We start from the raw sequence: 27,105 nt of genomic DNA, 5'->3' as shown, positions 1-27,105 counted from the left end.
CACTGAAGAAAGGGCCCACTGAGTAGTTGTGGACAAAGGCAATGGCTCCCTGAGATTAGTGGCGAGTTGGTGCCTCCAATGGGGCATCAACCTTCCCTCGGGACGAGGCCAGCCACCCGTGGAAGCACTGGAGACCCGCTTCCTACTCAAGGTCAATGACCTCTTAAATCCTTTTTTAAAAAGTCTGGTGTTTTTCTCAAAAGTGAGATGAGAATTCTATGCTTGGTGGTGAGCTGGACAACCCTTTCACGGATAAGTACAGCTGGGCCTTGGCCCTCTTCCTACCCAATCGAGGGACCGCCATGTACCGTGAAGGACCCAAGAGAGGCCAGAGCCTCTCTGGAAAGGCTTTTAAAAAGAATACATGTAAATCCTGACAAAGTTTTACACAAAATCACCACATTAAAAATATATTTACTATAAAAAGGTTTTTTGTTTTTTAAACATTTCTTTCCATTCCAATAAAGGCTTTTGTTCACTTTTTATCTCTAATGCTCTTTTCATCATTCCTGATGTGGATCTGACAGTCAGCCAAAAGGCTCCCGGGAGGGCGGGGTGACAAATTCCTTCAGGCTTTAATTTCCCTTATTCCTGGTTTTATAGCTCAATGCACTCTGTATACAGTTCTCCATTTATTCGGCATATATGACTACACTTAAGACTATGATTACGAGATCAATTACCTTTCATCCGTAAGTATTTCAAGTCTTCCCTCCACCTGGCTATTCCGTCTGTCGGTTCAGGGTATCATCCCTTGCCCTCCACCTCCATGGTCCTTGCTTATTCAAGAGTTAAGGATGGAACGATTCCCAGCTCCCAGCTGCCCCCTCCCCATCGCTAAATCAGAAGATCGAGGTCCTTCGTTCCGATTCTGCAGAACGTGCTGGGCAGAAAGCACTCCCTGTGACCTTGGGCGGCGAGTTGGCTTTGGATACTAAGAGTGAGTACGGGCCTTCTCCCATTTCCTCCCAGCTGGATATCAGGGGGAGAATGTGGTTAAGTACCCCGAAGGCACAGTCTTCATTTGTTCATTCAAACTGTCCTAGACGGCCTACTACGTGCTTATGACTGTGCCAGGTTCCTAAAAGGAATTTGAAAATGAGAGCTAGTTCCTGCCTTGCTCAAGGACTCTACAGTTAAGGATGATTCTTTTTAACCCTCATCTTCCGTCTTAGAATCAATACTGTGTATTGGTTTCAAGACAGAAGAGCAGTAAGGGCTAGAATGGGGGTTAAGTGACTTGCCCAGGGTCACTCAGCTAAGCAGTGCCTGAGGCCAAATTTGAACCCAGGGCGGCTTATCGCCTGGCCTGGTACCCTAGCCACTAGCTCCCCAAACATGACAGTTTAAGAAATGCTGCCCAGCAGCTGCACATGCTAAGTGTCAAGTGAGGAGCTGGCCAGGATGGTAACACCACAGGATGCCAGGAGAGAGGGGCAGGGGATGGGAGAAAAGTCCTCGGTGCGTGGAGGGGAGGGAAGCAGCCCCCTGGGTCCGGGTGCCACAGGCTCACCAACGTGGGTCTGGGGTAGGCTTTAGGGACCAAGGTGTGAAGTTTGAAAACATGGGAGCCTCGGCCTCCAGGGTGTCTGGGCATTAGGACGCCAGAAGAAGGCACAGCGACCGCAGGGTGCCCCTCGGACGGGCCCATCTCCAGCTCTATAGCTGCCGTGACAAAAGGGGAGGGAATTCCATTCACAGCTGCCAGTATCTACCACGGTGGACGGAGGGCCCAGGAAGCTACTGCGACAGACTGCGGGAGCATCATCTCAGAGGCTGTTCAAAGCCTGCAGCACGTTGTCTTTTAGGGACGCCTCGGAGTGGAGGGAGACTCCTGGACCCCCGATGGTGGTTTCCCAGCACTCAAACCCACAGTTTGTCAGGGCCTGTTTGATGGCCTCCACCACAGACTGGTCCAGACCTGTGAGGGAGGAGTAAGGCAGCTGTTAGCGGTGAAAGGGCTCCCGATGATGAAGCAAAATGTTCTCCAAGTACTAGGGAGCATCTCATGAGTTCAAGGGAAGAACTGAGGACAGGCTCTGCCTTCCCAGCCACACTGGGCTCTGCACAACTGCCGTCTCTCATGAGCAAGGCCTTCTGCCCAGGACATTCTGCTCAGGGATGGCTCAGGGCACGCCAGCAGGCGGGAGCACTCAGGCCCTGCCACCTTCCTCTAATCTGGTCTGGAGTTCTCTCCTCATTCCCTCTGAGCCTTAGTCTTCACCTCTAAAATGGGAGTGATAACAGCACCTACATAACAGGGCTGCTGGGAAGAGATGTCTGTGTGGAGAAATGCAGATGATGGGAGGATGCTTAAACCAGGGCTCTGAAAGCCTGAGGCTCAGCAAAGAGGGCTCCGGAATGCCCTGGGGGGCATGGGCCAACCTGCTTCAAAGTTAAGGGAGGATCCTGAGAGTAAAAAGGAAAGAGATCTGGGAAGGCGAGCTAGAAGAGGAAGGGCTATTCCCTTCAACTGCCTCATTTCAGAAAGAAGAAAACCAAGACCCCAGGAGAGCAGAGTGAAGCCGCTGGGAAGCAAGCAGGGGAAGGAGGGAAGTGAACCACAGGGCCGAGAACCCAGGACTGGGCAGGAACAGAGGATTTGGCTGTGAAGTCCAGCTCTGGCCCTCACTATTTGTGTGTACCCCCACCCCACACTCCATGGGCCTATTTCCTCATTTACACAAAGAGGAGCTGGGGCTGGCGGCTGGCTTCTTTCTTTTCCATTAGGCTATTCTGTGGCCCTAAAAAAGGCAAGGAGAATGAAGGGAAGAGGGAGAAAAAAGAGAAAGGAGGAACAAAAAAGGAAGAGGAGAATATAGGGGTAAAGGGAAGCCAAAGGTACTGAAAGGGAAGAGGAAAAAAGGCCGGAAGGGAGAAGAGCAAGAGGGGTGCCTAGGGGAGGGAGGTGCCCAGTCCTCCAAGATGGCTCTGAAGGCTACCCCAGTGGCCAAGAATGGACATCAAGCACCCTCTACACCCACCCTGGCTCCCAAGCTTTTAAAAATGAAACCAGCCTCCCTCCCAGCCAAGGAAGAAAAGGAAAACCTTGTCTCCCTTCTAGAGAGACGACAGGGAGCTCATGGATGGCTCAGGTGCTTGACCCTCAGTCTCCCTCTCCCACCACGATCGCCTACCACTGAAGGATCTTGGGGGCAGCCACCTACCTGGCCTGAGCAGAGTAAAGCCGCAGCCCCCGCCTCCTGCTCCGGTCAGCTTGCTGTGTAGCCCGTGGGCCGCTGTCACCTGGCACAGCCTGTCCAAGGAGGAGTGGCCCACTCCAATGGCATTGAGGTGATGCTGGTTCATGTCGATGAGCTCCTAGAAACAGACGGGGGTCAGGGCTGACAGGTGTCTCCTGGACAGGCCCCTGGGCCCACTCGGGAGCACAGGGTTAGACCAAGAAGGGGCCTCGCCTCTGAGATCCGAGTCCAGCCTCCCCTCGTCCTCTTACAGCAGGAGAACTGAAAGCTGAGAAGTTTTGTGACTTATCCAAGTTATCGTGCTCACACTACAACTGTGCACGTGTGTACACACACGTTCTAGAGAAGGTCCGCATGCAGGCAGGGCTTTTCCTCACTCTGCTTCCTAGCACAGGGCCACGCACACACTTGGCACCCAACATGGGCACTAATGACAGAGGCTGGGGAGGACCCACGTCTCCCAATGCCAGGGCAGCAGCCTCTGCCCCTTGCTCTTCAAGGCCTGGTGCTGACTGCTACAGGCCAGGCCGCTAACAAAGCATCCCATAGGCCTACTGGGCCTGCTTTTCTGGGAAAAGCACTAGAGCACAGCTGCATGCTAGAGGGGCCAAGAGTGTGTACACGCATGTGCATGAGTCTAACCTGGGGTAATGAGAGAGGAGACAGGCAGGCAGACGGAAAGACAAAGAGAGGAGAGACACGGACAGACAGAGGGAACGCAGAGATGGAGGACCCAGAAAGACAAAAGAGGAGACAGAGACAGAGAGGAGAGGGAGGGGAAATGGGCCAAACGCAGCAGCTGAAGTCCATGTCTTCAGGGAGCCTCCCTTCCTCCCAGCCCAGCCTCTGTGTGACCCTCTACTGCCCACCCCAAGTTCTCTGTGGGCATATCCGTGCCCACGTGCTGATCTCCCAGCCTGCACTGCAGCAGGGAGGGTGCCAGGCAGTGGGCACCAAGCCACAGCAGCCACAGAGGAAGATTTCAAGGAGGCTCACAGAGTTCAATGGAGCGTGTGATACCTGGAGACAGGCTGACAGTGCGACAGTCTGCTAGGCAAGGCAGAGACCCCAGGAATGAACCAAGAGGGAGACACACAAGCTCCGCAGCTTACCCGGGCCACAGATGGGGATCCGAGGAGGCCTCCTGGACCCCCGACTCCTCAAGGGAGGGGTTCACATGGGGCACAAGCTGGTCACAGGAAGGCCAGGGGGAAGCTGCCCACAACTGGACACCTGGTGGTGGGCAATGCATGCCGATGGTATCGCCCGCTACCAGAGGTTCTGGCTGAGAAGCCAGATGCTCGAGTGGGAAGGAAAAGGGGTTGGCAGCGAGTGTGGGAAGGAACAACCTTGGAAAATGCCAGCCTGGGAAGGGGAAGCCAAAGTTCCCTGGGGGCACATGGAGTGAATTGCCAAAACCCGAATGGAACAGGGATGAACGAGTCCCCAGACTCTCTCCCTGTGGAAAGGATGCCACCTCCCCCAAGGCGGACTAGCCAGGGACAGGAGGTAAATCTTATGAAGGATTGATGGGAAACAAGGATAAAGCCAAGAAGAAAAAGAGATAAAATCTGAAAAATAAAAGCCAAAAGTGAGGGGACTGGGCCCATGCCCCAAGGAAGGTTTATTTCTAGCTCTCCAAGGTGCAATCTAAGGCTAGCTCCACTCAGAACTGGCCAAGGCAGTGAGAGCATGTAGGGATGCATCAGAACTGGAAATCTAAGTGCCAGTGGGAATTCCTGGTTGGCACTCTCTTCTCTATGGGCTAGGCTGCCACCAGAGGGTTTAGCTGAGGCCAGAATGCCAGTCACCCCAGAGGTTCTGGGGAGGCCATTTTTACCTCATGAACAAAGGAAGCTTCTGATGTGGGACCAACAGCATTTATCTGATGCCGAGGCAAGTCTGATGCCCTCAGACCCCAAACAGTTGCTAATGACATGGGAAATGTACCCTTAGAGAGAACATGGGAACAGAGCCTTCCCATAGGCCATGGGAAGTTGCTCTGGAGAGACAGGGCTTTGCCTTGGCTAAGTTTGCCTTGGTTTCCCTCTCTGACAAAATGGAGTGAAATGGAGTGGTCTCTAGGGCCTCTTCCAGCTCTGACATTCTGGTCCAGGGCCTCCCCTGCCAGTCTTCTCTTCCTCCCTCAGAGAAGAGACGAAGCACCTGAATGACGGGCTGTGATTAGGGAGCTCTCCTGCTTTTCCAATATGCAGAGCTGTTCGTTTCTGAGAATGCCAAGATGAGAAGCCTCTTCCTGACTTCTGACAAGTGCAAGCTGTGTTTTAAGGGTCTGGCCCGACACGCTCGGATTGATGGAGCTTCAAGCTTCCATGCACCGTGAGGAATGTCAATCACTGTGACATCTCTGCTGACGCCCACCTGGTTCGCTCATCTCGATACCTGCCAATGAAGCAGCGGCTGGTCAGCAGAACCACCAGCCTGCGTCCCTGCCAGCATATGCTCCAGACAAAAGCACAGGGGTGTGAGGGAGAGAAGGGATGAGCCCCAGGTGGGGGACGGGATCCAAGGCCACCGGCAACAAGGGCTCCGAGGTGCCAAAAGCACATCCCAGATATTATCCTCACCGCAGCTGTTCCGCCTGAGTGCCGGGCGCTGCCTTGTCTCAGCCCATCCCAGACACCTGTCATAGCCTGATCCCAAATCCGTCAGGAATCAGACGACAGGTTATGACACACTAGAACAGTTCGCTGCTTTAAGTACAGAGCTGTCCAAAAGCTGAGCAGTACACAACAGCCAAAAACACGCCCGGGGGAGGAGCGACGGGCTCTCCAGCGAGCTCCGCACACGGGCCGACCTCCACAGCCTCGTACCTGCACCCGTCGGGAATTTGGAGGGGGTCCCAGTGCGGGCACCAGCTAAGTGGAAGAGGAGAGCCTGCTGCTGCTCCCCCGGGGCCGGCAACCCTGGCCTTCTAATGAGTTTGATTTAGTGAGGGGAAAGAGAGGGAGGTAGTAAAAGGAGAGGGAGGTGGGGGAGGGAGGGAAGAAAAGAGGGAGGAAGGAAAGAGTCAGAGACAGAGATGGAGAGACAGAGGGAAAAAGAGAAGAGTGAGAGACAGAGAGGGAGAAAGACAGTCAGAGAGGGAGGGAGAGGGAGAGACAGAGACAGAGACACAGAGAGAGCACAAGAATGAACAAGCGCCCTAGCTCCAGTGTGGCTGCTATTCTTTTCCCATCATGGATTCCCTCTGAAAAACCCACCGCTGAGGCTACAGAAGACTGCTGCCCCCTGATTCCCAAAGGAGACAGCTATACTAAAAGCCATCTAAGGGGACCTTTGACGGGGCCTCTATGCATTCTCTCCAGGCCCGGCTTCAGGCCTCTGGGCATGGCTGCCCCAGGCCTCACCTGGGCAGTGCCTCTCCCCCGTCCCACACTATTCCACCTGATTTAACCCACCCTGATTAAGCACCTACTATGAGCTTATGGGGGCAGACGCCCAGCTCACAGAAGACCTCAGCAGAAGAACAGCCCTGCAGAGTGCTGAGCTAGGAGGAAACTCGAGTGTTAGCCTGGTGACCGTGGCCAAGTCTCGGAAATTCTCTGGGCCTCCACTCCTCACCACTCAAAGGAGCTTTACAATGCTGGCCCTGTCTGACATTCACAGGGCGACTAAGAGAAGCCAGAGAGATAGCAGGAAAGAATCTATACAGTCCCCCAAGACACAAGGGAATGTTACTGTTGCAGAAGCCTTTCAGTAGGAGACACCCTTAAGGGATCCTGGAATACTGCCTGCCTGCAGTCAAAATGAAATTTGGTTTTGTCTACCAAGCAAAAAAAAAAAAAAGAAAAAAAAAAAGACTAACCTGGAAGGATCTAGGTTAGTCTAGTCCCGGCTCTGCCCCTCGGCTAACCCTGGACAAGTTACCTCCTCTGTAGCTCAGTTTCCCTGTCTGTAAAGAGGAGTGAATTCGATGTTTTCTGAAAGCCCCCCCAGACCTAGGATATTCTGTGTCTCAGATCCCTCCCAGCTCTGACACGCTCTACTCAAGGTTCTCTCCAGTCGCAGTCAGAAACACGCTCCTACCCTACCAGCAAGCTCTTGGGCAGCGCTTTCTCCAATGAAGCCAACAGTGAGAACAGTTTACAGCTCAGTAAAACTTCTTCAGCATTAAGTTCCTATTTTAAATCACGGAGAACGTTCCTCCTTCCTGAATTCCCTGCTTCCCCCAGGAATGGAATTTGGAGGTCTGAAATCCTAATCTGCGCTCCAATGTGGAATAGGAAAACATCATTTCCATTTCTCTGGAAGACAAATGAGAAGACTAAGAACTCTGAAGCCAGAAGGGACAGCCACCCCTCTGGGGCACCCACTTTCTATCTAATGATGCCAGCTGCGTGATACATTTCCCTGGGCAATGCCAAGCTGTCCTAGCTCCTCAGCGGCCCAATGTCTTTTCAGTGAAGCTCCAGTGAGCGACAGACCCCAGATATGAGAGAAAAGCTCTTACTTCCAACACCATGTACTGCTCAGGGGTCGGGGTCGCCGCCATCACGCCCAGCACACGCTCACACTCATGGGAAATGGCATCGATGGAAACTAGTAATGGGTTCATGATCTCTGGGAACTGGAAGGGAAAAGAGTCAAAGGTCAGAGACAACTAGAAGCCTGTATGACTCGATGCCCCCCAGAGGCCAAGGCCTGGTCCCCGTCTCCTTCGCCCACTGGAACAAGACCTGGGTTTATCCTACGATGTTGGATTGGAAATGGACTAGACCTGTGCCCCACACCTGCTCTTTGGGGGATACCAGGCTCCTCAGGCTCGTACCTTGTCCTCTGCTCTAACAGCCCTTAGTATTCAAGGCCCCGCGTCTCCGCTTTGCAATAGCTGCTGACAATTGACCTAATGCCCCCTCTTCACCCCCAACCCTCAAGAGTAATCAACAATCATTTTAGTGCCTCCTCTATGCCAGCCACTGTCCTGGAGATGAGAGATCAGAGAATGAGACAATCTCCACTCAAGAGGAGTGGCTCCCTATCTACTGGCAAGAAATATAGGGGCAGCTAGGGGCTCAGAGCATAAATCGCCAGGCCTGGAGTTGGGAGGTCCTGGGTACAAATCTGGCCTCAGATACCTTCTAGCTGTGTGACCTTGGGTGAGTCACTTAACCCCCATTGCCTAGCCCATTCTTCTGCCTTGGGATTAATACTTAGTTTCGACTGTAAGATGGAAAGTAAGAGTTTTAAAAAATATATATAATACCCAGGGAGATCATACAGTAGAAAATGAATAAATCTAACTAGAGACCATGTCGTTTGGAGGAAAGGCACAAGCTGTAGGGAGGGTGGATGAGTAAAGGTGGTGTCTGAGTGAGCCAAGACTCAGAGATGAGGAGAGGGACATGGCAGGTGGGCCAGTTAGGAAAGGGCATGGAGAGAGGAGGTGGAGGGCCCCGTGTGAAGACCAGAGACCAATCAAACCAGCAACTGAGCCTTGAGGTGGAAGTCAGAAGCCCCTAGTTCTTCACTGGGATTCTGTTGAGAAGTCTTAGCCAAATCTTCTTGTGCCTCAGTTTCCCTATTCCAATGGTCAATTGGCTAGCAGCCCCCCAAACCTAGCACTCCCTCCCTCTGCATAGGCTCCCCCCTCACTCCCACCACTTGGAATCCTTGGTCCCAAGGCTCTTTTTCAAGGCCTCCTCCTACAGAAAGTCTTTCCTGATCCCCTTCTCAAAGTCTCACATCCAGCAGATCCTTATCAGTTTGCCTACCCTATCCCCCAGGTAGAATGGAAGCACCAGGAGTGCATGAGGTGTTTTTCGTTTTGTTTTTCTATGCCCGGCACCTGGCCCAATGCCTGACCCCCAGGAGACACTTTAGAAACACGAGGTGGTTTGGCTTCACGACTTTACATGGAGCTTGGGAGGAGGCAGGAGACCTGGACGGCATCGATGATCACAATGAAGGCCAACCAGGCTGGCCTCAGCTTTCTTCGAATCACTGCCCTCAGGCCCAGTTCTGCCCCCGACCCAGAAACCTGAGAAAACACACGCACCTTGGCCAGCCTGTCTTTGACACTTGCTACCAGGGCCTTGGTGCTCCGAGGGACTTTGGTGTTGGTCAGGAGAATCTTTAAGACCGGTATCCTGGAGTGGAGAGAGACGAAAACTCTCAGTAGGGGAGAGGAGGCAGAGGCAGCAGCTGAGCCCACGTCCTCTACCTGGAGGGAACGAAGGCTCTTTCCAGTGAACCGCCTTGAGCTTGCGTTCATTGTAGCCCCTCACTAGGATGTGAGAGCTCTGAGGGCAGAAACTACTGACCCTTTGTCCTTGTGCCCTCTGTCCCATGCTGGGAAGGGACTATCTTTAAAAAAAAACAAAACCCTCTTCCCTTCTGTCTGAGAATCAATGCTATGTGTCAGTTCCGAGGCAGAAGAGCGGTGGGGGAGGCAATGGGGGTTAAAGGACTTGCCCAGGGTCACCCAGCTAGGAAGTGTCTGAGGTCAGATTTGACCCCAGGCCCTCCTGTCTCTTGGTCTGGCTCTCAATCCACTGAACCACCTGGCTGCCCCGCAGCGAGGGGTTTGAGGATTAGGAAACGGGAATAGGGAAGCAGCTGGTAAGTCAAGAGCACCTGAAGAAAGTGAGGTTGGGGGATGGAGAAGAATGGAATCACTTGTACAGATCCTCTTCAAAGGAAGCCAGGCTGCAGGAGGAGATGGGAGCAGAAGGCACTGGGGCAAAGTGAGAGAAGGAAGCAGGAAGGCCGGAGAGCAGGGCCAGCTCTGGGGCAACCAGACCCAGCTGCCATGACCACTCTCTTGCTTGCTGGTCCTTAGAGTGTGACACCCAAACCCAGGCACTCCAAACTCCAGCTTCCCTGGTCACCTTCAATCAGCAAAGCATGGCATGGGAGGGCAGCGGCCAGATTCGGATGAGCTCCACCTACACCTGGCTGGGGCAGCCAGCCCCAGAGCCTTTAGTCCCCTTCCCATCGTCCTTTCACAACTATAATCGATACGTTTGGAAAAGCTGCCAGGATTTTCCCCTTAAGCCCATGAAATTCCCAGTGCTGGAGCACAGTCAGAATGTTCTTTGTTGAGCTGGGTCACCATACTCCAAGACAGGGGACCTTTGAAGCCTTCTTTATGGAAAGGGAACCAAAAGGGGTTGGACGAGGGCTTGTTTGTTTTTTTAAGCCCTTCCCTTCTGTCCCAATAACACAAAGGCAAAGCCTAGGCAAACAGGGTGAAGTGACTTGCCCAGGATCACACAGTTAGGAAGTATCTTAAGCCACCTTTGAACTCAGACCTCCCCAAATTCAGGCCTGGCTCTCTATCTGCTGCACCTGCTCGCTGCCCCTCATCAGAAGCGGCACAGACCACAGATGCCTGGGTCTGTGAGCCCACCTTCTCCCCTCGCCCTCCCTTCTGCTTCACCTGGGAGAGGGCAGAAAACTGCCCAGGGATGAGCAGCTGCCCTCCCAGTTTGGTAGAGAGCTCTCACTCGAGTTAGGACCCCGACACTCCCTGTGTGTGAGACCCTGACTCAGCCACGTGCCCTCTGACATGTGAAATGCAGGGAACCAATCCCAGGCTTCCTACACACAGGGTTATTGTGAGGAAAAAACAAGTGCCAAGTGCCCATCACAGAAAATCTCATCACTCATAGCCACACAGAAGCCCTCTTGTGTCTGAGCACTGGCAACTTGGAGCGTTCATGAAACATGGCTCGTTTTCCCTGGCCGTCGCTCAGACAGGTTTGCCCCAACCTCGCCTCTGCCCAGGAGGCAGCTGGTGGTACTGTGCAAACATTGGGCCTGGAAACATGAAGACCCAAGTTCAAATCCTGACTCAGACTCTTATTAGCTGTGTGATCCTGGGGCAAGTCACTCCACCTGTTTGCCTCAGTCCTCAGTTATAAAATGGGGATAATAAGAGTAACAACCTCTCAGGATTATTGTGAGGACCAAATGAGATAATATTCATAAAAAGAGCTCGCACTGGATCTATAACTATGGTGCTAACGAAATGCTTATTTCCCTTCTTTCCTGTCCAGAGAATCAGTGGCTCGCTTCCCCCAAGGGACATCCTGCACTCTCCCCAGGAAAATGAGGCCATGCCTCATCACTGCTTCCACCGGGGCTTCAAGGCCCCTGAGGGCAGTGGCCACATCTTATCTCTCCCTCCAATGCCCAGCTCCATGTCTGTCCTGCTCAGAGCAGGAAGAAGGAGTGGGAAGGCCACCGGGCTTGAAGTCCAAAGCCCCAGGCCTGGGTCTGGACTCCATCTTTGTTGCACACTCCCTGAGTGGCCTTGGGCAAGTCTCTTAACCAATCAAGGTGTTGGTTTCTTCAGATCTGTCAAATGAGGAGCTTAAACTAAGTTCTCCACAGTCCCTTCCAGATCTCAAAGCTGTGATACTAGTTACTTAATGCTTTTTTTTTTTTTAAACCCTTGGCTTGTGTCCTAGCATTAATTCTCAGACAGAAAAGTGGCAACAGAATTAAGTGACTTGCCTAGGATCAATCACACAGCTATAATTTGAACCCAGATCCTCCCGACTCCAGGCCTGGTACTCTATCCAATGTGTTACTTAGTAGACCCCTTAATGCTTTTTAAATAAATGAACGGATACAAATAGGCTCTAAGTAACAATTGTTCCGCCTGGGGCCAGCCTTTTACTTTCTCGGGTTCCTTCTTCTGTCTGAGGAAGATCACTGGGAAAGCTGAAATGGGACAAATTACAAAACCACATGCCAGGGTGGAAATGGGCCCAATTCCCCAAGCCAGGAGAGACTGTGGAGGGGAGAGCCCAACCAGAGAGGGCAGCAACCCAAGGACTCACAGGGAGTTGGCAAGAAAACTGTTCTCCAGTAAAGGGAAGAGGGGAAAGGGCTGGGCCTGAGGCCATTGGCAGGGCCACCTGTCAGGTATGTTATTGGGAGATTTCTCCTGCATATGGACCGGATGAGGGAGTCACTGAAGTCCCTTCCAGCTCTGATTCCCTGATTTTAAACAGAATGACATGGCACAGGTTCATGGGCAGGCCCCAGCCCCCATTTCCACAGGGGGACATAAGGGTGGGTGAACTGAAGGACCCCCTCCCCTACTTCACCCACCTCCCCATCAATCCCCCTGGCCTTACCTCTGTAAAGATGAAATGTTCCCTTTTTGGAATCGAAGTGCTCCTCCTAGGGAGGTAAACAAGGAAACAGGCACAGAGCAATGGATATGACTTGGTCTAGATCTCAGGAGGCAAATTTAATTTGGGGCCAGGGCCATGGGGATTGGATCTTCTCTGATTACAGAAGGAGCCAGGCAAAGAAACCTGATTCGTCTCCATCTGGGCTCCGGAACAGTCCAGAGCCAGGCCAAGAGTGAGCCTGAGGGAGTCACAGAAGCAACTTCCATCCAAGGGTCTGGCTAAGAACTCGCAAGTCCTCATTCTCACATGAGTCTAGCATTTGTTCCAAACAAAACCCCAGGCTCTCAGCTGCCTCAGCCTCTCATGTACAATATTCCAGTCCTCCAAGGACCTGCTGCTTGGCCGGTGTGGCTGTTCTCTCCCCAACACACATCACTGTCTCTGTAAACAGAGCAGCCATGGCCAAGACTGTCATCAGTCCAGAGCCAATGGGGAAACTTCTTTGCATTTAGCTGGTCTGGTCCCTAGACTACAAATTGTCCGTTGGGCCATCCTCAAAGCCCTTCCACACTGGGAGGACTTGACAAGACTGGCCTATGGAAACTCATTGTTACTTCCTCTTCAATTAAAACATCAGAGAAGGGTCTTACTTAGGGCAAGTAGGTGGCTCAGTGTTTTGAGAGCCAGGTCTAGGGACAGAAGTCCTGGGTTCAAATGTGGCCCCAGAAGCTTCCTAGCTATGTGGCCCTGAGAAAGTCACTTGACCCCCATTGCCTAGCCTTTACCACTCTTCTGCCTTGGAACCAACACACAGTATTGAGTCTAAGATGGAGGGGAGGGTTTTTTGATGAGTTTTTTTTAACAGGAAGATAAACTTACACATGCTATAAGCAGGTCTTTCTGCAAACTCTTAACCTGATTCCACTGACTCCCTTCCCACCTCACCTCTCACCAACGAGCACTAACCCCAAATGCCTCTCCCAAGGACAGTTGCTTACAAGAGCCACATTAGAGATTTCCCCCCAAAGAAGGGAGATTTCACTGGATTCTGAACAATCTAAATACCTGAAATCAGATGTCATAATGAGGAGGAAGAAAAAGTAACCTACCCCAAGTACTGACGGAGTTATCCACACCAGAAGGGTTCCCATGAATGACTTTCTCTCCCAGAAAAGCCCATCTGTTAATCAAATTCAGTTCCTCCTCAGTCCACCTGATGAAATAAGAAAAAAAAAAACAACTGTCAGCCCACTGCCTGCAACTGACTCAGCCAGGAAGCAAGAGGGGTGAATGGCCCTCATTTCCTCCAAGCTTGTAAGACTGCGACAATTAGGGGAATCAACTAGGCAGAGTGTATGCTGATGGATCAGACAAGGGGTCACGTGGAGTCAAGGGGGAAGAGGATTTGGATTTGACCAAAAGACAGACCTCAGAGAAGAGTCATTAAGGGGCCTACCTGGAAGGAAGTGTCCAGTGGAGTGTGGCCCTGGAAATTACTTGGCTTTGTCCAGCTTAACATTTACCATCAATAACGAGGATGAAGACATTGAAACCAAGACTGTCAACTCTACAGATAACAGGAAAAGAGGCTGGGAGGCACAGCAGATAAGAGTGCCAGGCCCGAGCAGGAAGACTTATCTAACTGAGTTCAAATCTGATTTCAGACACTTACTAGCTGTGTGATCCTGGACAAGTCATTGCCCTAAATCTCCATGCCTCAGTTTCCTCACCTGCAAAATGAGCCTGAGAAGAAAAGAATCAGACACAGGGGTAGCTGGGTAGCTCAATAGATTGAGAACCAGGCCTAGAGATGGGAGGTCCTAGGTTCAAATCTGGCCTCAGACACTTCCCAGTTGTGTGACCCTGGGCAAGTCACTTGACCCCCATTGCCTACCCTTACCACTCTTCTGCCTTGGAGCCAATACACAATATTGACTCCAAGATGGAAGGTGAGGGTTAAAAAAAAAAAATCAGACATGACTGAACAACCATGACAACAAAGGAGCCAAAGAGATCTTGATGGGTTTGAACAATGGGCTACATCTAACAAGATGAAATAGAGCAAGGATAAATGTCAAGTCCTGCAACTGGGGTTCAAAAAGTCAACTTCATAAATATAAAATGGGGGTGGGAGAGTTAGGTAACTCAAGAATCTCAGAAGTTAGAAGTGACCTCAGAGGCCACTCAGTCTAACCCAGTGGTTCCTAAACTTTTTTGGCCTACTGCCCCCTTTTCAGAAAAAATATTACTTAGCGCCCCCTGTCACATACTATCACCGCCCCCAAATGCACCTATGGCCATCAGGTCACTGATCGCTGCAGCACCCACCAAGGAGCAGTGGCGCCCACTTTGGGAACCACTGGTCAAACCCATACCCACCAAGAATCCTTTCCATAGTTCCCCAAGTACCAGGCAGCCTTCCCCAGAAGATCTCCATAGAGGGAGATCCAAGGAAGCAGAACAGTGCAGTAGCAAGGGTCACAGAAATTGAGTTCGAATTCTGTGTCTACAATTTATTTACTCCCTGTGTTACTTTGGGCAAGTTCTTTAACCTGTTTGTAGCCGAAGTTTCCTCATTTGTGGCAAAGAAGATGTCTCTTTTGGATCTAGAACAACTCTGTCTACCAAAAGAGCCCATTCTGCTTCTGGACCACACAAATTATGCCAAGTCCTCTCTTACAATGAGCCTCAAGCTGCTTTTCAGCAACTCCCACTTACAGGGCTCCTAGATCTGCCCTCTTGGTCCAAGTCTACCAAATTAAAGCTAGCCCCCTTTTCCCTATGCTAGGTCTTCATATACCCAAAGACTAAAGCTACCCATGGGTTAATCGAGTATGTGACAATAAGATGGGGAAATTGGTTTTGAAAGCTAGAAACCACCTATCATGGCCTCTTAACCTTTTTATACATCACAGGGCGTTTTGGCATTGGTCTTTCTCAGAATCAGAAAGCCTTAAATAACTGAGAGATGCTCAATTTCAGTTAGAAGTTAGTGAAAACAAAAATAGAATCCTCTTTTCCCATCCAAGTTCACAGACCCCAGATTAAAAACCCTGATCCAGAAACCCCTTCCCATTTTAGAAATGAAGTCCAGAGAGGCTAAAGTGAATTGTGTTATAGGTAGATTACAAGATAGCAATGAAGGTAAGATAGGAAGCAGGCAGCCCAAAGCAAAAACCTTGGCTGGGTTTATGGACATTCCAACATAGAATGAAGAGAATTCAATGTAGAATTGAGTTGAGAAAGTGAACTTGGCTGTGCTGCAAGGAGTGTGGAGCTGTTATCCAGTCAGCTGAGTCTCTACAACCTGTGGATTTTGGGATTTGTGAAGAAGATAGGAGAAACCATCGAGCAAAATAGCCTAGGTCGAACAAAGGTTACAGATCTGCAGTTGTGGACAATTAGCAGATAGCCTTGAGCTCCCTAGTGCCTTACTGGATTTATGGGCTGAGCAAGGATTTGGTCCCTGTGCCCTGTATTCATCTAAGAATCAGCTTGGAGCAATGTTGTGAAAATCCCAATCTCCCAGCCCTTTCCATCTTCAGTGAGGGTTGCTTGTCTGTCAGTGCTTAGTGTAGTAGGGAAGTCAGTCTAATACTTAACATTCTATTGACAGTTGGTACTTCCCTAATAGTTAGACAAAACCTCACCCTCTTTCCCTACCTTAACAACATTAAACTTGTTTCATATACTTCCTGTTGTTCTCCTCTATACCAACAGAACACACAATAAGTTATTTTGTTATCTCTGGTTATTTTGGTGGGCAATTAAACTGCCAACTGTCAGTTACCCAGCCTAGTGTATTTCTCTGTCATCACCCATTCCCCAAATCCCCTGTGTGGTTTATTTAGTGTATCCATTCATTCCTTTCCCTTGTGGGTGTGGGTGTGTTCAATCCCTGTCTGGCCCCAGTCTTGCCTACTTCAATTGGCCAACATCACATACACAGGCTCTCTGACTCCAAATTTCATTCTCTTCCTAGAATGCCATGCTGCCTGATTACAGACAATATGGTATAGCAGAAAGACCAGTGGTTAAAGGTTTATCCCCGAGTCTGGCATGAATTCACCATAAGGATCTTGGGTAAATCACTTACTACTTTTGTTCTCTACCAAAGAGTGGGTTGGCCTAAGTCATCAATGAGTGCCCTTTAGCTCTGATGCTCTATAATCTTCAGGAAAGGAAGAGAGAATTGTTAAAGCAGAGAGAATTAGGGACTACTGCAGAGGGAGTTACAACCAGGAGGTAGATGGATTTTCCTGATGCACTCAGAGCCCCAAATCCTGAGAGGCAGGGAAGCCTAATACCCCAATATTTTTCAGTTAAATAGAGGATCCTTGATGGCGGTGTATTCTTACTGCCCTAATGAAGCCACCTTTCAAGAGTACTTCAAAGCTTCAGGGGCTTCCCAGTTGGAACAGATCTTGGAGGTCAATAAGTTCAAACTCTCATTTAGGAGATGAGATGAAAGCCTTGGGAAGGCTGAGTAGTGCCCACCACTAACAAGAATTAAGGCCAACACTGTGACCCGGGTCCTGACTTCAAGCCTAATGTTCCTTTGCTGACATCAGCTGGAAGGCCTTTCTCAAAGGCCCCAAAATGCGACAGAGTCTCACTTTCAAGTGATCAAAGTTTGGGCACTTGCTCTGATCCCAAGGACCCATAAATGTATGGTATTTGTAGATGAATGCATTCCTCTGCCCATTTTTTTCTTTTATTTTAGCTGGTCCCCTACCCAAAAGGCAGTGGAATCTGGCTGAAGGGTCAGGACTCTCCTAGAACATCTCCTAAGGCTACACATAGACATACTACCTTCCATTCCATAGAAGACATCATTCTCATCCCCCACTATATGGGGGGCCTCCAATGGAATGGATGGTACTTAAAGGAGCACTGGGTTCTGAATAGGGAGAGAGAAAGTCTACAACCACTTATGGATGTGGAATGGACAAGCAGTCACAGCAGCGCACCTCCACAGAACCATCAACCGTTTCAGTGGGAAGGGGCCTTATGATCACAAAACAAAGAATGTGACAACCCAGAATGTTCAAGCAATGGGGCCGTGACACTTAAGGCTAGGGCTCAAAGATACATGACCAGAAAATATATTAGAGGGCAGGACAGTAGAGCTGGGAGGAGATTTTGGAGTTATCTAATCCCATGCCTTCATTTTAAGGAGAAAAAAACAAAGAGTCAGAGGTTGAGGAACTCATTCAGGATCATGGAGCTCATTAACACCATAGAAAATCCCATGAAGAGTCTAAAAAACTGGCTTATTCCCCCACAGGTGCAGCTCTTCACCATCTGCTGCCTCCCCTCACATTCCTCTCTTACACACACGAGCTCACACAAAAGATCCATTCAAGGCAATTCTGGGGAACGACGACAGAAATATTAATATCGGCAGCCTTGGCATCAACGGCAGTCTCCATAGATCAAAGCTCCCTTTGGCAAAGGGAGTCGGGCTTTGACGGCATTTTCATCTCAGAATAGGAATTCTAGGCTACCACAAATACTAAATAGCCCATTTTTATAGGTGCCACACCATCGAACACAAAAGGAAGCAGGAAACAGAAGACTCCTGGACTCCCAGAATAAGAGGAATAGGAACAGATTTAAAATAAAATCAGAAAAGAAAATAAGCCCCTTTGAGTACAACTGCTTGCATTCTGGGTGCCTGGCAGAAGGGTGTTCTGAACCTCCAGGGTGTTATTAATGTCATAATATTCTTGGCACAGGGAGTAACAAATACCTTCTTTCTGTCCTATAAAATAATCAGATCACAGAAGAATTCCCAACAGATGGTGAGGGCCTCCAGATTATCTTCTCTGACTCTGTATTAAATACATTGGGTCCAGAAACTCTTCAATGAGATTTATAATCTCTTTGGCCTGACCACTCACATAAGGCAAGCCAAGTGAATGAAGAATGCTTCTTATCCAGACCAGGACACGCAGATGAACGGACAACCTCTTGGATAGGCATGCAGAGACAAGGAACAGGCCCAAAGATGAACAAGACAAGAGCCATTTGGCTTGCCTTTGAAAACTGCATGGTGCTTTACTTCTCCCTAAAACAAAGGTCCATTTCTTCTTTAATTCCATGATTCGTCCCATGATACCGCCTGGCATCTGAGAGCCACAGAATACCAAAGATTGCAAGGGAAAAGGCCCCCGGAGGGCAATGAAGATGCACTCAGTGAGTGTAAACAGGCTACAACAGAATTATGGAGAGCAACTTGAAGGCTATCACCTGTGTGATGTAAGAGTGGAGAGGTCAAGGGCCAACTGGCCTAAAGCCTGCATGGGCACTGCCCTGCTATCTTCATGGCACCGGGCAATATGGGAGGCCTCACGCACAGGTCAGGCTTTGTGGTAGGGCTATAAGAGACCATGCATGTGAAGGCATAAATGGACTCTGGGCGAGTGGCCACAGAGGGAGGATCCACCCTGGTGATGGCCCAGACCCATCCAAAGGCACCTAAGACAGAACTGTGAGGCCTGGCAAGCTAACCTTCCACTCTACCCGGGGGCACACAGTGCCACAGCTGATACTGAGCACTCACCGCCCTGACGCCCTTAGCTCAGGCCTTGGATGAGGCTGAGAGAAGACAGAACTGAAAGAATTCCCCAAGGGAGGTGGTGCATACCAGTTATTCAGACCCTTCTCTCATTAGGAGGGTCTGGGTTCAAATTTGATCTCAGATGTTTCCTAGCTGTGTGACTCTGGGCAAGTCACTTAAGCTCCAGGGCCTAGCCCTTGCCTCTTTTCTGTGTTAGAACGGATACTAAGACAGAAGACAAGAATTTTTTAAGAAGAAAAGCACTGGATCAGGTTTTCTCCTGGGAGCTTCACAACCCAACGAGTGTCTAAGGAGGTTCCTGAACCCAGCAGAAGCCTGCTATACCAGGCTCCCTCCAATGGTCCCAGCCTAGAGGCACAGAGGGTGACTGGAGAAAAGTGGAAGGAGTGGGATGACGGCACATCTAACTTTAATCCCTTACAGTACAGTACGTACTGCTCTCTATGTGGTCGAAGGCCATTTACCTAAATTCATTTCAGCTCCATGATAATCCTGGCGGGCCGCAGCTCATGTATTTAGGATGCCCATTTGATAGAAGGAGGCTGCTGCCAGGTGATAAAGGGTTTTAAATGCGACACAGAAAAGCTTGTCTGTGATCCGAGAGGTGGTGGGGAGCCATTGAGGTTTATTGAGCAGTAGAGTGACAAGGTTAGACCTGCGTTTTAGGAATATCACTATGGCAGCTGAGCAGAAGGTGGCTGAAGAGAGACTGAACTGAGGCAAGAGTCACATGCATGGAAAGAAAGAAGCAGAACAGGCAAGAGTACAGATGGAAAGAGAGGAGGATGAGCCCAAGGCTGCAGCTCTGCAGAATGGGGAGAATGACGGTGCCCTGGGCAGAAATGGGAAGTTCAGAGGAAGGATGCTGAGCTCTACTTTGAGCCCTGTGGAGCCTCAGGTGCCAGCTGAGGGCATGTGGGGGCCCAGAAGAGTCAAGAGGTTTTGTTTTCAGAAGATGCCAGCCTGTCTTTTCTACCTCTAACGCCCAGGACCTGACTTACCGGGCACTGGTGGCACCTTCCTTAAGGCGATTCATGATCTCCTCACAGGAGGCCAGCAGAGCAGCTGCCAGGCAGACTGAATAAGCAGCACTGGAGCCTAGCCCTGCCCCAGTGGGCAGCTCGGACCACACCACGATGTCCATGCTGGGTAAGGGCCTGAAACACAAAGGTCAAAGGCATGATATCCTCTGGGGAGCTCGCAGCGCCTCCCTCCCATCCAAGCTGCCAGGAAGACAACACTGGGTGCTGAGATCAAGAGCCAATAGCCAAGGCCTGGCCTGGAACCACCACTGGGATGTCACTGCCCTTCCCTGGTATCCCCACTGGCAAACAAAGGCCAAAGAACTTTAGAGCTAGAAGAGACGCCAAGACCCTCACTTTTTTCTTTAAACCCTTTCTTTCTGTTTTAGTAACAACTCTAAGGCAGAAGGGCAAGGGCCAGGCAAACAAGATTAAGTGACTTGCCCAGGGTGACACAACTAAGAAGTATCTGAGGCCAAATTTCAACCCAGATCCTCCCAACTCCAGACCTGGCTCTATCCACTTAGGGCACCTTGCTGCCTGCCCTAAGACCCTCACTTAAAAAAAAAAAAAGATGAAGAAATTACAATCCTCTCCCAATGACTCATCACAGAATGGAGGGGACCCAGAGGTCCCAAGGGCTCTGCCAACAGTCTGAGCTACAATAGTGAGTCAGTCAACAAGCATTCCTATGCCAGTTACTGTGCTAAGCTCTGGGGTAAAAAGAAAAGCAAAAGACTCCAGTCCCTGCTCTCAAGGAGCCTGCAGCCTTACATGAGGGAGGACAATGTGCTACCACTCCATCCGTCCAGGAGACAGACGGAAGGGGGAAAGCACCGGGGGAGCAGGGGAGAAGGCTTCCTACAGAAGGGAGGCCGGGGAGGCCAAGAGGCAGTGACAGCATAAAGGGTCGGCAGCAGAAGGCAAACCTACCTGTGTTTCCTGCAAATAAATAAATATAAATAAAGGAACGCCAACACAGCCAGGCATTCCCGCTCGGAGGAGCCCGTCATGAAGCCTGCAAACGCCTTCAGCTTTTCCACCTGCTCTGTGGTTGGAGCTGTCGGCTCACCTGAGTCTGTCAACACAGCAAAACAGCAAAGAGGAATCAGAGGACCTCCAGAGCTGTCCACCGCTAAGCTCTAAGGTGGCTGGGCAACACAGGGGATAGAGCACCAGGCCTGCAGTCAGGAAGATATGAGTTCAAATCCGGCCTCAGACACTTACTAGCTGTGGGAGCCTGGACAAGTCACTTAACCTGCCTCAGCTTCTCATCTGAAAAACGATCGAGAGAAGGAAATGGCAGACCACTCCAGTATATAGGCCAAGAAAACCCCAAATAGCCTCACAAAGAGTCAGACACAACTGAAACAAATGAACTACTACTTCCTGACTCTATGCCGCCTGTTCAATCCATGCTCTGGAGCAGAGGTCAGCAAACTATGGCCTGCAGGCCAAGCCCAGAGCACTCCCCGTACCCTGCTGGCCTCCAAGCAAAGGATTCTCAGCTCAGGAGCCACACAAAGACAATAGCTCTTAGCGCATCAGCAATGGGCTAGAACTGCTTTATGAGCTGGAGTACATCAGGCCCGGCTCTAGAATACTGACTGTGTGACCCCAAGCAAACCCTGAGGGCTCCAGGTTCCCACACGATGCTCTCGAGACCCTGAGCTGCAGAATGGAGGCTGGCCTGCATCAGCAGAGAGTTCTCTCTGGGAGCTCAGTAAGCCAGTGAAATCTCAGGTTAGGTTTAAAAAAAAAAAAAAAAAAAGAGGCTCTACAGGAATGTAACTCTCACTCGGGAAACATTTCTCATACAACATACAGGAGTGCTGCCAAGGGGCAGCTAGGGGGCTTAGTGGATAAAGCAGCAGACTCGGAGATCAGAGGTCCTGGGTTCAAATCTGGCCTCAGACACTTCCTAGCTGTGTGACCCTGGGCAAGTGACAACCCCAATTGCCTAAGTCCTTACCACAATTCTGTCTTGGGACAAATACTAAGACAAATGATAAAGTTTAAAAAAATAGATACAGACATACACACACACTCTGCCGAAATATAAAGTGACTAACTCCACACATATACTTTTCTTTTCACTTAGTAGGTACTTTAAAAATGTTTCTTGAAATTCAACATCTACGAAGTGCCTAATGTGCTGGTGCTAGAGGGAGACTGAGCCCTTTTCTCCAGGAAGTTCTCAACTAAAGGAAATAAGTTTGATCACAAATAATGACAATCCACATTGATATGTAAAAGAGCTACATTCATGAGATAGTCAGGCCCATTGGAGAAAAAGCTGACCTGGATGCCAGAAAGCCCTGGGTTCAAATCCCACATCTGATATATCAATAATCAGTCAATCACTAAACATCTATTAAGCACCTACGGTGTGCCGGGCATTGTAATTCTCAACAGTGGGGAGGAACTGGGTGCTGAGGATAATGGGAACTGTGTGGGGAAATGGCCCTTCTACCTTAGAATTTATGACAGAGAAGGAAGTCAGGTAGCTCACAGCCCCCCTAGATTTGGGGGGAGAGCAAATGTCAGAAGATCTATAGAAAGGATAGGTAGGATACCTTAAAGTAGAGAAATTCAGCTCAAGGGAAATGGGAAGTTTTTGTTTTGTTTTTTCAATCCTCGCTTTCTGTCTTAATAACAACTTTAAGACAGAAGGGCAAGGAGTAGGCAAATGGGGGTTAAGCGATTTGCCCAGGATCAAACAGTGAGAAGTATCTGAGGCCAAATTTAAATCCAAATCCTCCCAACTCCTTTAAGGATGAAATTCTGAAGAATGATTCCAATGAGGAAATGGAGATTTGCTTCAAGAATCTGATACGTATGCACAGGAAACTCCCCAACCAACTCAGATTTTTAAAAGACTGGGAGAAAAAAGGGAAGGCAGGTGAACGCCAAGTGTGGCAAGGTTCCATAAAAATAGAATCACAAGTGTTAAAGGGTCAGCATTAGCGGAGCTTATTATGATGTGGAAGGCAACAGAAAAGGGTGTTTTCAGGCAAGTAGTGAGAAGGCTGAGGATTCAAGAAAGAATAGGAAAGCTGCTTCAGTAGATGGGCCAATGATATGATATATATTTTATATATGTATGTGTATATATATGTATGTGTATGTATGTATATATATATTGCAATGCAGGATTTATACAAGATCTCTTGCGTTTGCAAAATTACCCTAGGCAATACTGGCAGTTAGGAGAATGGAACTTTGGCCCAGGAAGTGCCAGTCCCAAGACCTGACAGTTTGAGCTGGAACTATAAATACCCCATGCAGAACCAACCTGGGGGTTCTGATTTCCTTGACCTCACCCTGACACCCAGCTACCCCTTGACGACCCCAGGAGGTTGAAGGGAGGTGGGAGGGAGGTATGGGTTGTGGATCATGGGTAGGAAATTAGGTTAGGTCAGCCTAGGAACAGGGACCAATTCAACAACCTCATCTGTGTAGCTGGTGGATCTCTTAACATCAGGGCAGTGGAAATTATCCCTGGCTGAGGGGCTGGTTCCCTCAGCCTGATCTTACCTTCAAAGTCCATTGCCAACACTGGCCAGTCACCCTTAGCAACAGCTTCTCCAGACCCTAAGCCCTCTTTCCTCAGTTTTCCCTCCTGTGTTTAAATAAACCCTTAGCCTGATACTGTGAGCTTCTATAGTTATTTATAACATCATCCAGGGCTAAGGGGCTGTGGAGAGGGAAGATAGCAACCACCTGACTCCAGAGGAAGTATTGGCCAGGCATCCATTTTATTCAGGAAGTGTAAGAGCTTCACTTCCTGTTGGTTACTGCTTTCACTCCAGCAGGGAGAGGCTCCTCACTCTCCACCTCCAAGGAGCCTACAGACAGCAGGGAGACTGGGCATCACAGCTCAGGCATACACATCCCTGGCTGTCTCAATTCATCAATTACAGTAGTTGTAGGCTCCCTGCCCCAGGTGACTCCCTGGTACCACCAGCTCCCCTGTTTTCAGCCACATTACCCCCTTATTACAATATATACATATATATGTATATATGTATATATATATATCTCATATATGACACATGATATACATGACAAAAATATCAGAACCTTTCAATTCTTTTTTCTTCTCTGCCAATAAAAAGACTCACTGGACTGGAAAGAGCAAAACTAGCTAATAGGGTGTTAGAATCAAAGGCCAATTAAGTAAGGAGACAGTAAAAGAGCACCTGGTGCTTACTAATCAAAAACCTACAGAACAGGCTTTGCTGCTTCTCCCTTAGTTCAAATGATGTAATAAGGACCATGCCAAGAGTCCCACAAAGCACACACAGGTGATTGGGGCCCAGTTACTATCTTATTACAACAATGCACTCCCATGGGAGTCCAACTAGAGTACTCCTTACCCCTAAGTGTTCTAAAGGCCATCCTCCAAAGAAGAATATAGACCAAAGACAGAGAACAGAAATAACTACTTCAGGCTAACAGTACTACTACAAATTCCTAGCTGCGCAGGACCTCAGAAGGTACCTTATCCAATCCCAAACTCATTCAGATCCCTAGGAAGTGGTCAGCTGGACTCTGCTCAAAGAATTTTAGTGAGGAAAAATCATTACCCTCCTCCCAAAGCAGCCCTATGTCTAACCTCCCTCCTTCCCTCCCTTCTTCTGTCTTAGAATCAATACTGTGTATTGGTTCCAGGGCAGAAGAGTGGTAAGGGCTAGGCAATGGGGGTTAAGTGACTTTCCCAGGGTCACACAGCTAGGAAGTGCTTGAGGCAAGATTGGAATTCAAATCCTTCCAACTCTATGCCTGGCTCTCAATCCACTAAGCCACTTAGCTGTCCCCTCCATGTGCTTTCAGTGGCTGTAATTCCACCCTTCTACCTCCAAGTTTGTTAAACAGCCCAGGGAAGCTTTTTCTCTTACTGCTTTCCAAAAGGAGCAGGCCAGGAAGTCAAGAATCCCCTGGTTTCCTTTGGTCAATCACCTTCTGGAAGGCCTGAGCTCTAAGCCATTTTCATTCTCCTGAGAGCACAGGCCATGAGTTATGCTGATATCCACTCAAATATTAAAGAACCAGAAGCCCCTCCACAGGATTTATGGAAGGACATAAATGGTGAGACAAGGATGGATGGATGGATGAATGAGTGGGTTGGAAGCCACATTCACATTGATAGACTGATGGACCAATGAGCTTGCAGACCCCAGTGAAGGTAAGAAAAGTACGGTGCTTACCTAGAAAGGATGCGTGCAGCAGCTGGAGCTTGGAAACATCCCATTCCCTACTGGTCTCTAAGTTTGGCAAGACGAGTCTAACCTTCCCATCTTTGTGAGGCCTCATTCGTAGGAATGTTCTCAAGTTCAAGGCTTCAGCCAATGCTACCTATAATAACCACAGACAAAAGCAACCCAAGTCAAAGTCAACATTGATCTAGATGGGTAGCTTCCAAAATCAGCTCAGGGTATTCTCCATCTTTGCACCAAGAAACTCTCTCTCTGGGGCTGTCTTTTCCAGACATGGATACCTTGTTCCCTTCTTTAGATCCTATGGGGAAAGGAAGAGAAAAATGACTCATCCCCAAGACTCACTTCAGTTCTTTTAATAGAAATCATTACTGTCTGTCTTTTTTGCCTGACTAGCTCAAGACAAGCTACCCTTTGGTTCCAGGACAGAATCAGTTTCCTCTACCACCAGATACCATGTTCCAATCCCAGGTTCAGAGATGGAATGGACCTTAAGAGTGATCTAGTCTCATCCCCTTGTTTGATTACTGAGAAATTGGGGAGCAGTATGAATTTAATACAAATTGTACTTTTTTTTCCTTATGGAAAGGAAAAAATTTTTAAACTCATATAGGTCCCAAGTCTCAGACCCACCCTTTGATTGGGTGCACAAATACAATGACTGGCAGAGTTAGAATTCAACCCAAAGATCCCATAGGCTCCAAATCTAGTCCTCTTCCCACCTTTTTACCTTAATACATAGTTTATGGTTTTTGAGAAGGCTAGACTAGATTTCAAATTCCATTTCCCCATCTCCGCTTAGAAAATCTGTGATTCTAGAGTTTTAAGCTTCTTGGGGAAAAAAGATGCAATAGAGAAGTAAGCCATAAGCATCCCAAGGGTCTATGAGTCATTTACCTTGCCATGGACCACAGCATGCTCCCCATGAAGGATGACCTTTCCAGGTGCTGATACCAGCAAAGTCTCAGGCAGCATGTTGAGCTAGTCTCCTGAAAAGAAAAACAAGTGGTCTTAAGAGGAGGGTGCCAGAAGACTCTAGATTAACTGGAGAATCATGACCTGAGAACAGGGAGTCAGTCCATCCATCAGCTTTTAATACCCTTTTACTAAGTGCCAGGCAAAGTGCCATGTGCAAGGCACACAAAGAAAGGCCAATACAGTTCCTGCCCTCAAGGAACTCCCATTCTAATGGGGAGACAGCATGGAGATAATTACATTCAATTTATGTAATCTGTGTTTCACAGAAGGGGAAAAGACCAGAAGAAAACTAGGTACCTAAAGAGAAAGAAAGGAAAAGTAGGGAGAGGAGACACAGGACAAGTGGGAGAAAGGACAGAACCCAGGGCCCTCTCAGGGCCCTTTGATCTACTCTGCTGACTAACCATTTCCTTGTCTGACCACTATCTTAGGAGGGGCCATAGCCCTCCACTTCATTCAGTTCCATCTCTCTGGATTTCTCAATTGCCACTTTCTCTAACTGCCTCTCTTTCTAATTCCCACTACTTGTTGTCTCCCCTGCCCCCTACATGTGAACTTCTGGAAAAGTTGAGGCTGTCTTGTTTGCTTGCCTTCTGTACACACCCGGCATTTAATAAATAAATATCACTTCTGCCTTGGGGTCGATACACAGCCAATCCTAAAACGGACGGGTTTAAAAAAGAAGAAGAAGAAGAAGAAACAGTCTGCACGGTTTGGTGAGAAGCAGCTTTGATTTGGAAGTGGGAGGCCGTGCAATAGAATACTGGCTCTGCCCTCTTAACGTAGGTCATGCTGGGCAAATCGCTTAACCCGTTGGAGCCTCAGTTTCCCCACCTGTCAAATGGGATCGCCATAATACCTACACGTAAGTGAAGCTCTTTGTAAATAGTAGCAAAGTGCTACACGGGCGTCGGCAGCTGTTGGGATTGTTGTAGCTGCGGCTATGGCTGGTCACTTTCACCCAGGAGGCTAGGTCCGGCAAGGCTCAGG

At 49.2% G+C, this 27,105-nt stretch overlaps 1 protein-coding gene across 1 annotated transcript; it reads right to left on the bottom strand.

Moving 5' to 3' along the window:
- Positions 1–1,241: 1,241 nt before the first annotated feature.
- On the bottom strand, positions 1,242–27,057 carry MVK (mevalonate kinase). Its single transcript, XM_044658855.1, has 11 exons — positions 26,979–27,057; positions 26,035–26,126; positions 25,129–25,276; positions 20,852–20,996; positions 19,898–20,053; positions 13,423–13,526; positions 12,314–12,359; positions 9,223–9,313; positions 7,678–7,794; positions 3,168–3,321; positions 1,242–1,921 (listed from the first exon to the last, which is right to left on the bottom strand). The coding sequence occupies exons 2-11, from the start codon at positions 26,110–26,112 to the stop codon at positions 1,770–1,772; spliced, it is 1,191 nt and encodes a 396-aa protein (XP_044514790.1). The 5' UTR covers positions 26,113–26,126; positions 26,979–27,057; the 3' UTR covers positions 1,242–1,769.
- Between the last annotated feature and the right edge of the window lie 48 nt (positions 27,058–27,105).

The sequence above is a fragment of the Gracilinanus agilis genome, chromosome 1 (assembly GCF_016433145.1).
Source record: "Gracilinanus agilis isolate LMUSP501 chromosome 1, AgileGrace, whole genome shotgun sequence".
In the NCBI taxonomy this organism is placed as follows: Eukaryota; Metazoa; Chordata; class Mammalia; order Didelphimorphia; family Didelphidae; genus Gracilinanus; species Gracilinanus agilis.
This window is presented reverse-complemented; position numbering and strand designations above follow the sequence as displayed.

Bases quoted from the DNA above. Each gene is read 5' to 3' on its own strand.
- MVK (XM_044658855.1), bottom strand. From the start codon at position 26,112: ATGCTGCCTGAGACTTTGCTGGTATCAGCACCTGGAAAGGTCATCCTT. The intron at 12,360-13,422 runs GTAGGTTACTTT...TTACCTCCCTAG, and splicing joins TAACTCCGTCAGTACTTGGG to GAGGAGCACTTCGATTCCAA. The intron at 9,314-12,313 runs GTAAGGCCAGGG...TCTCCACTCCAG, and splicing joins AACATTTCATCTTTACAGAG to GATACCGGTCTTAAAGATTC.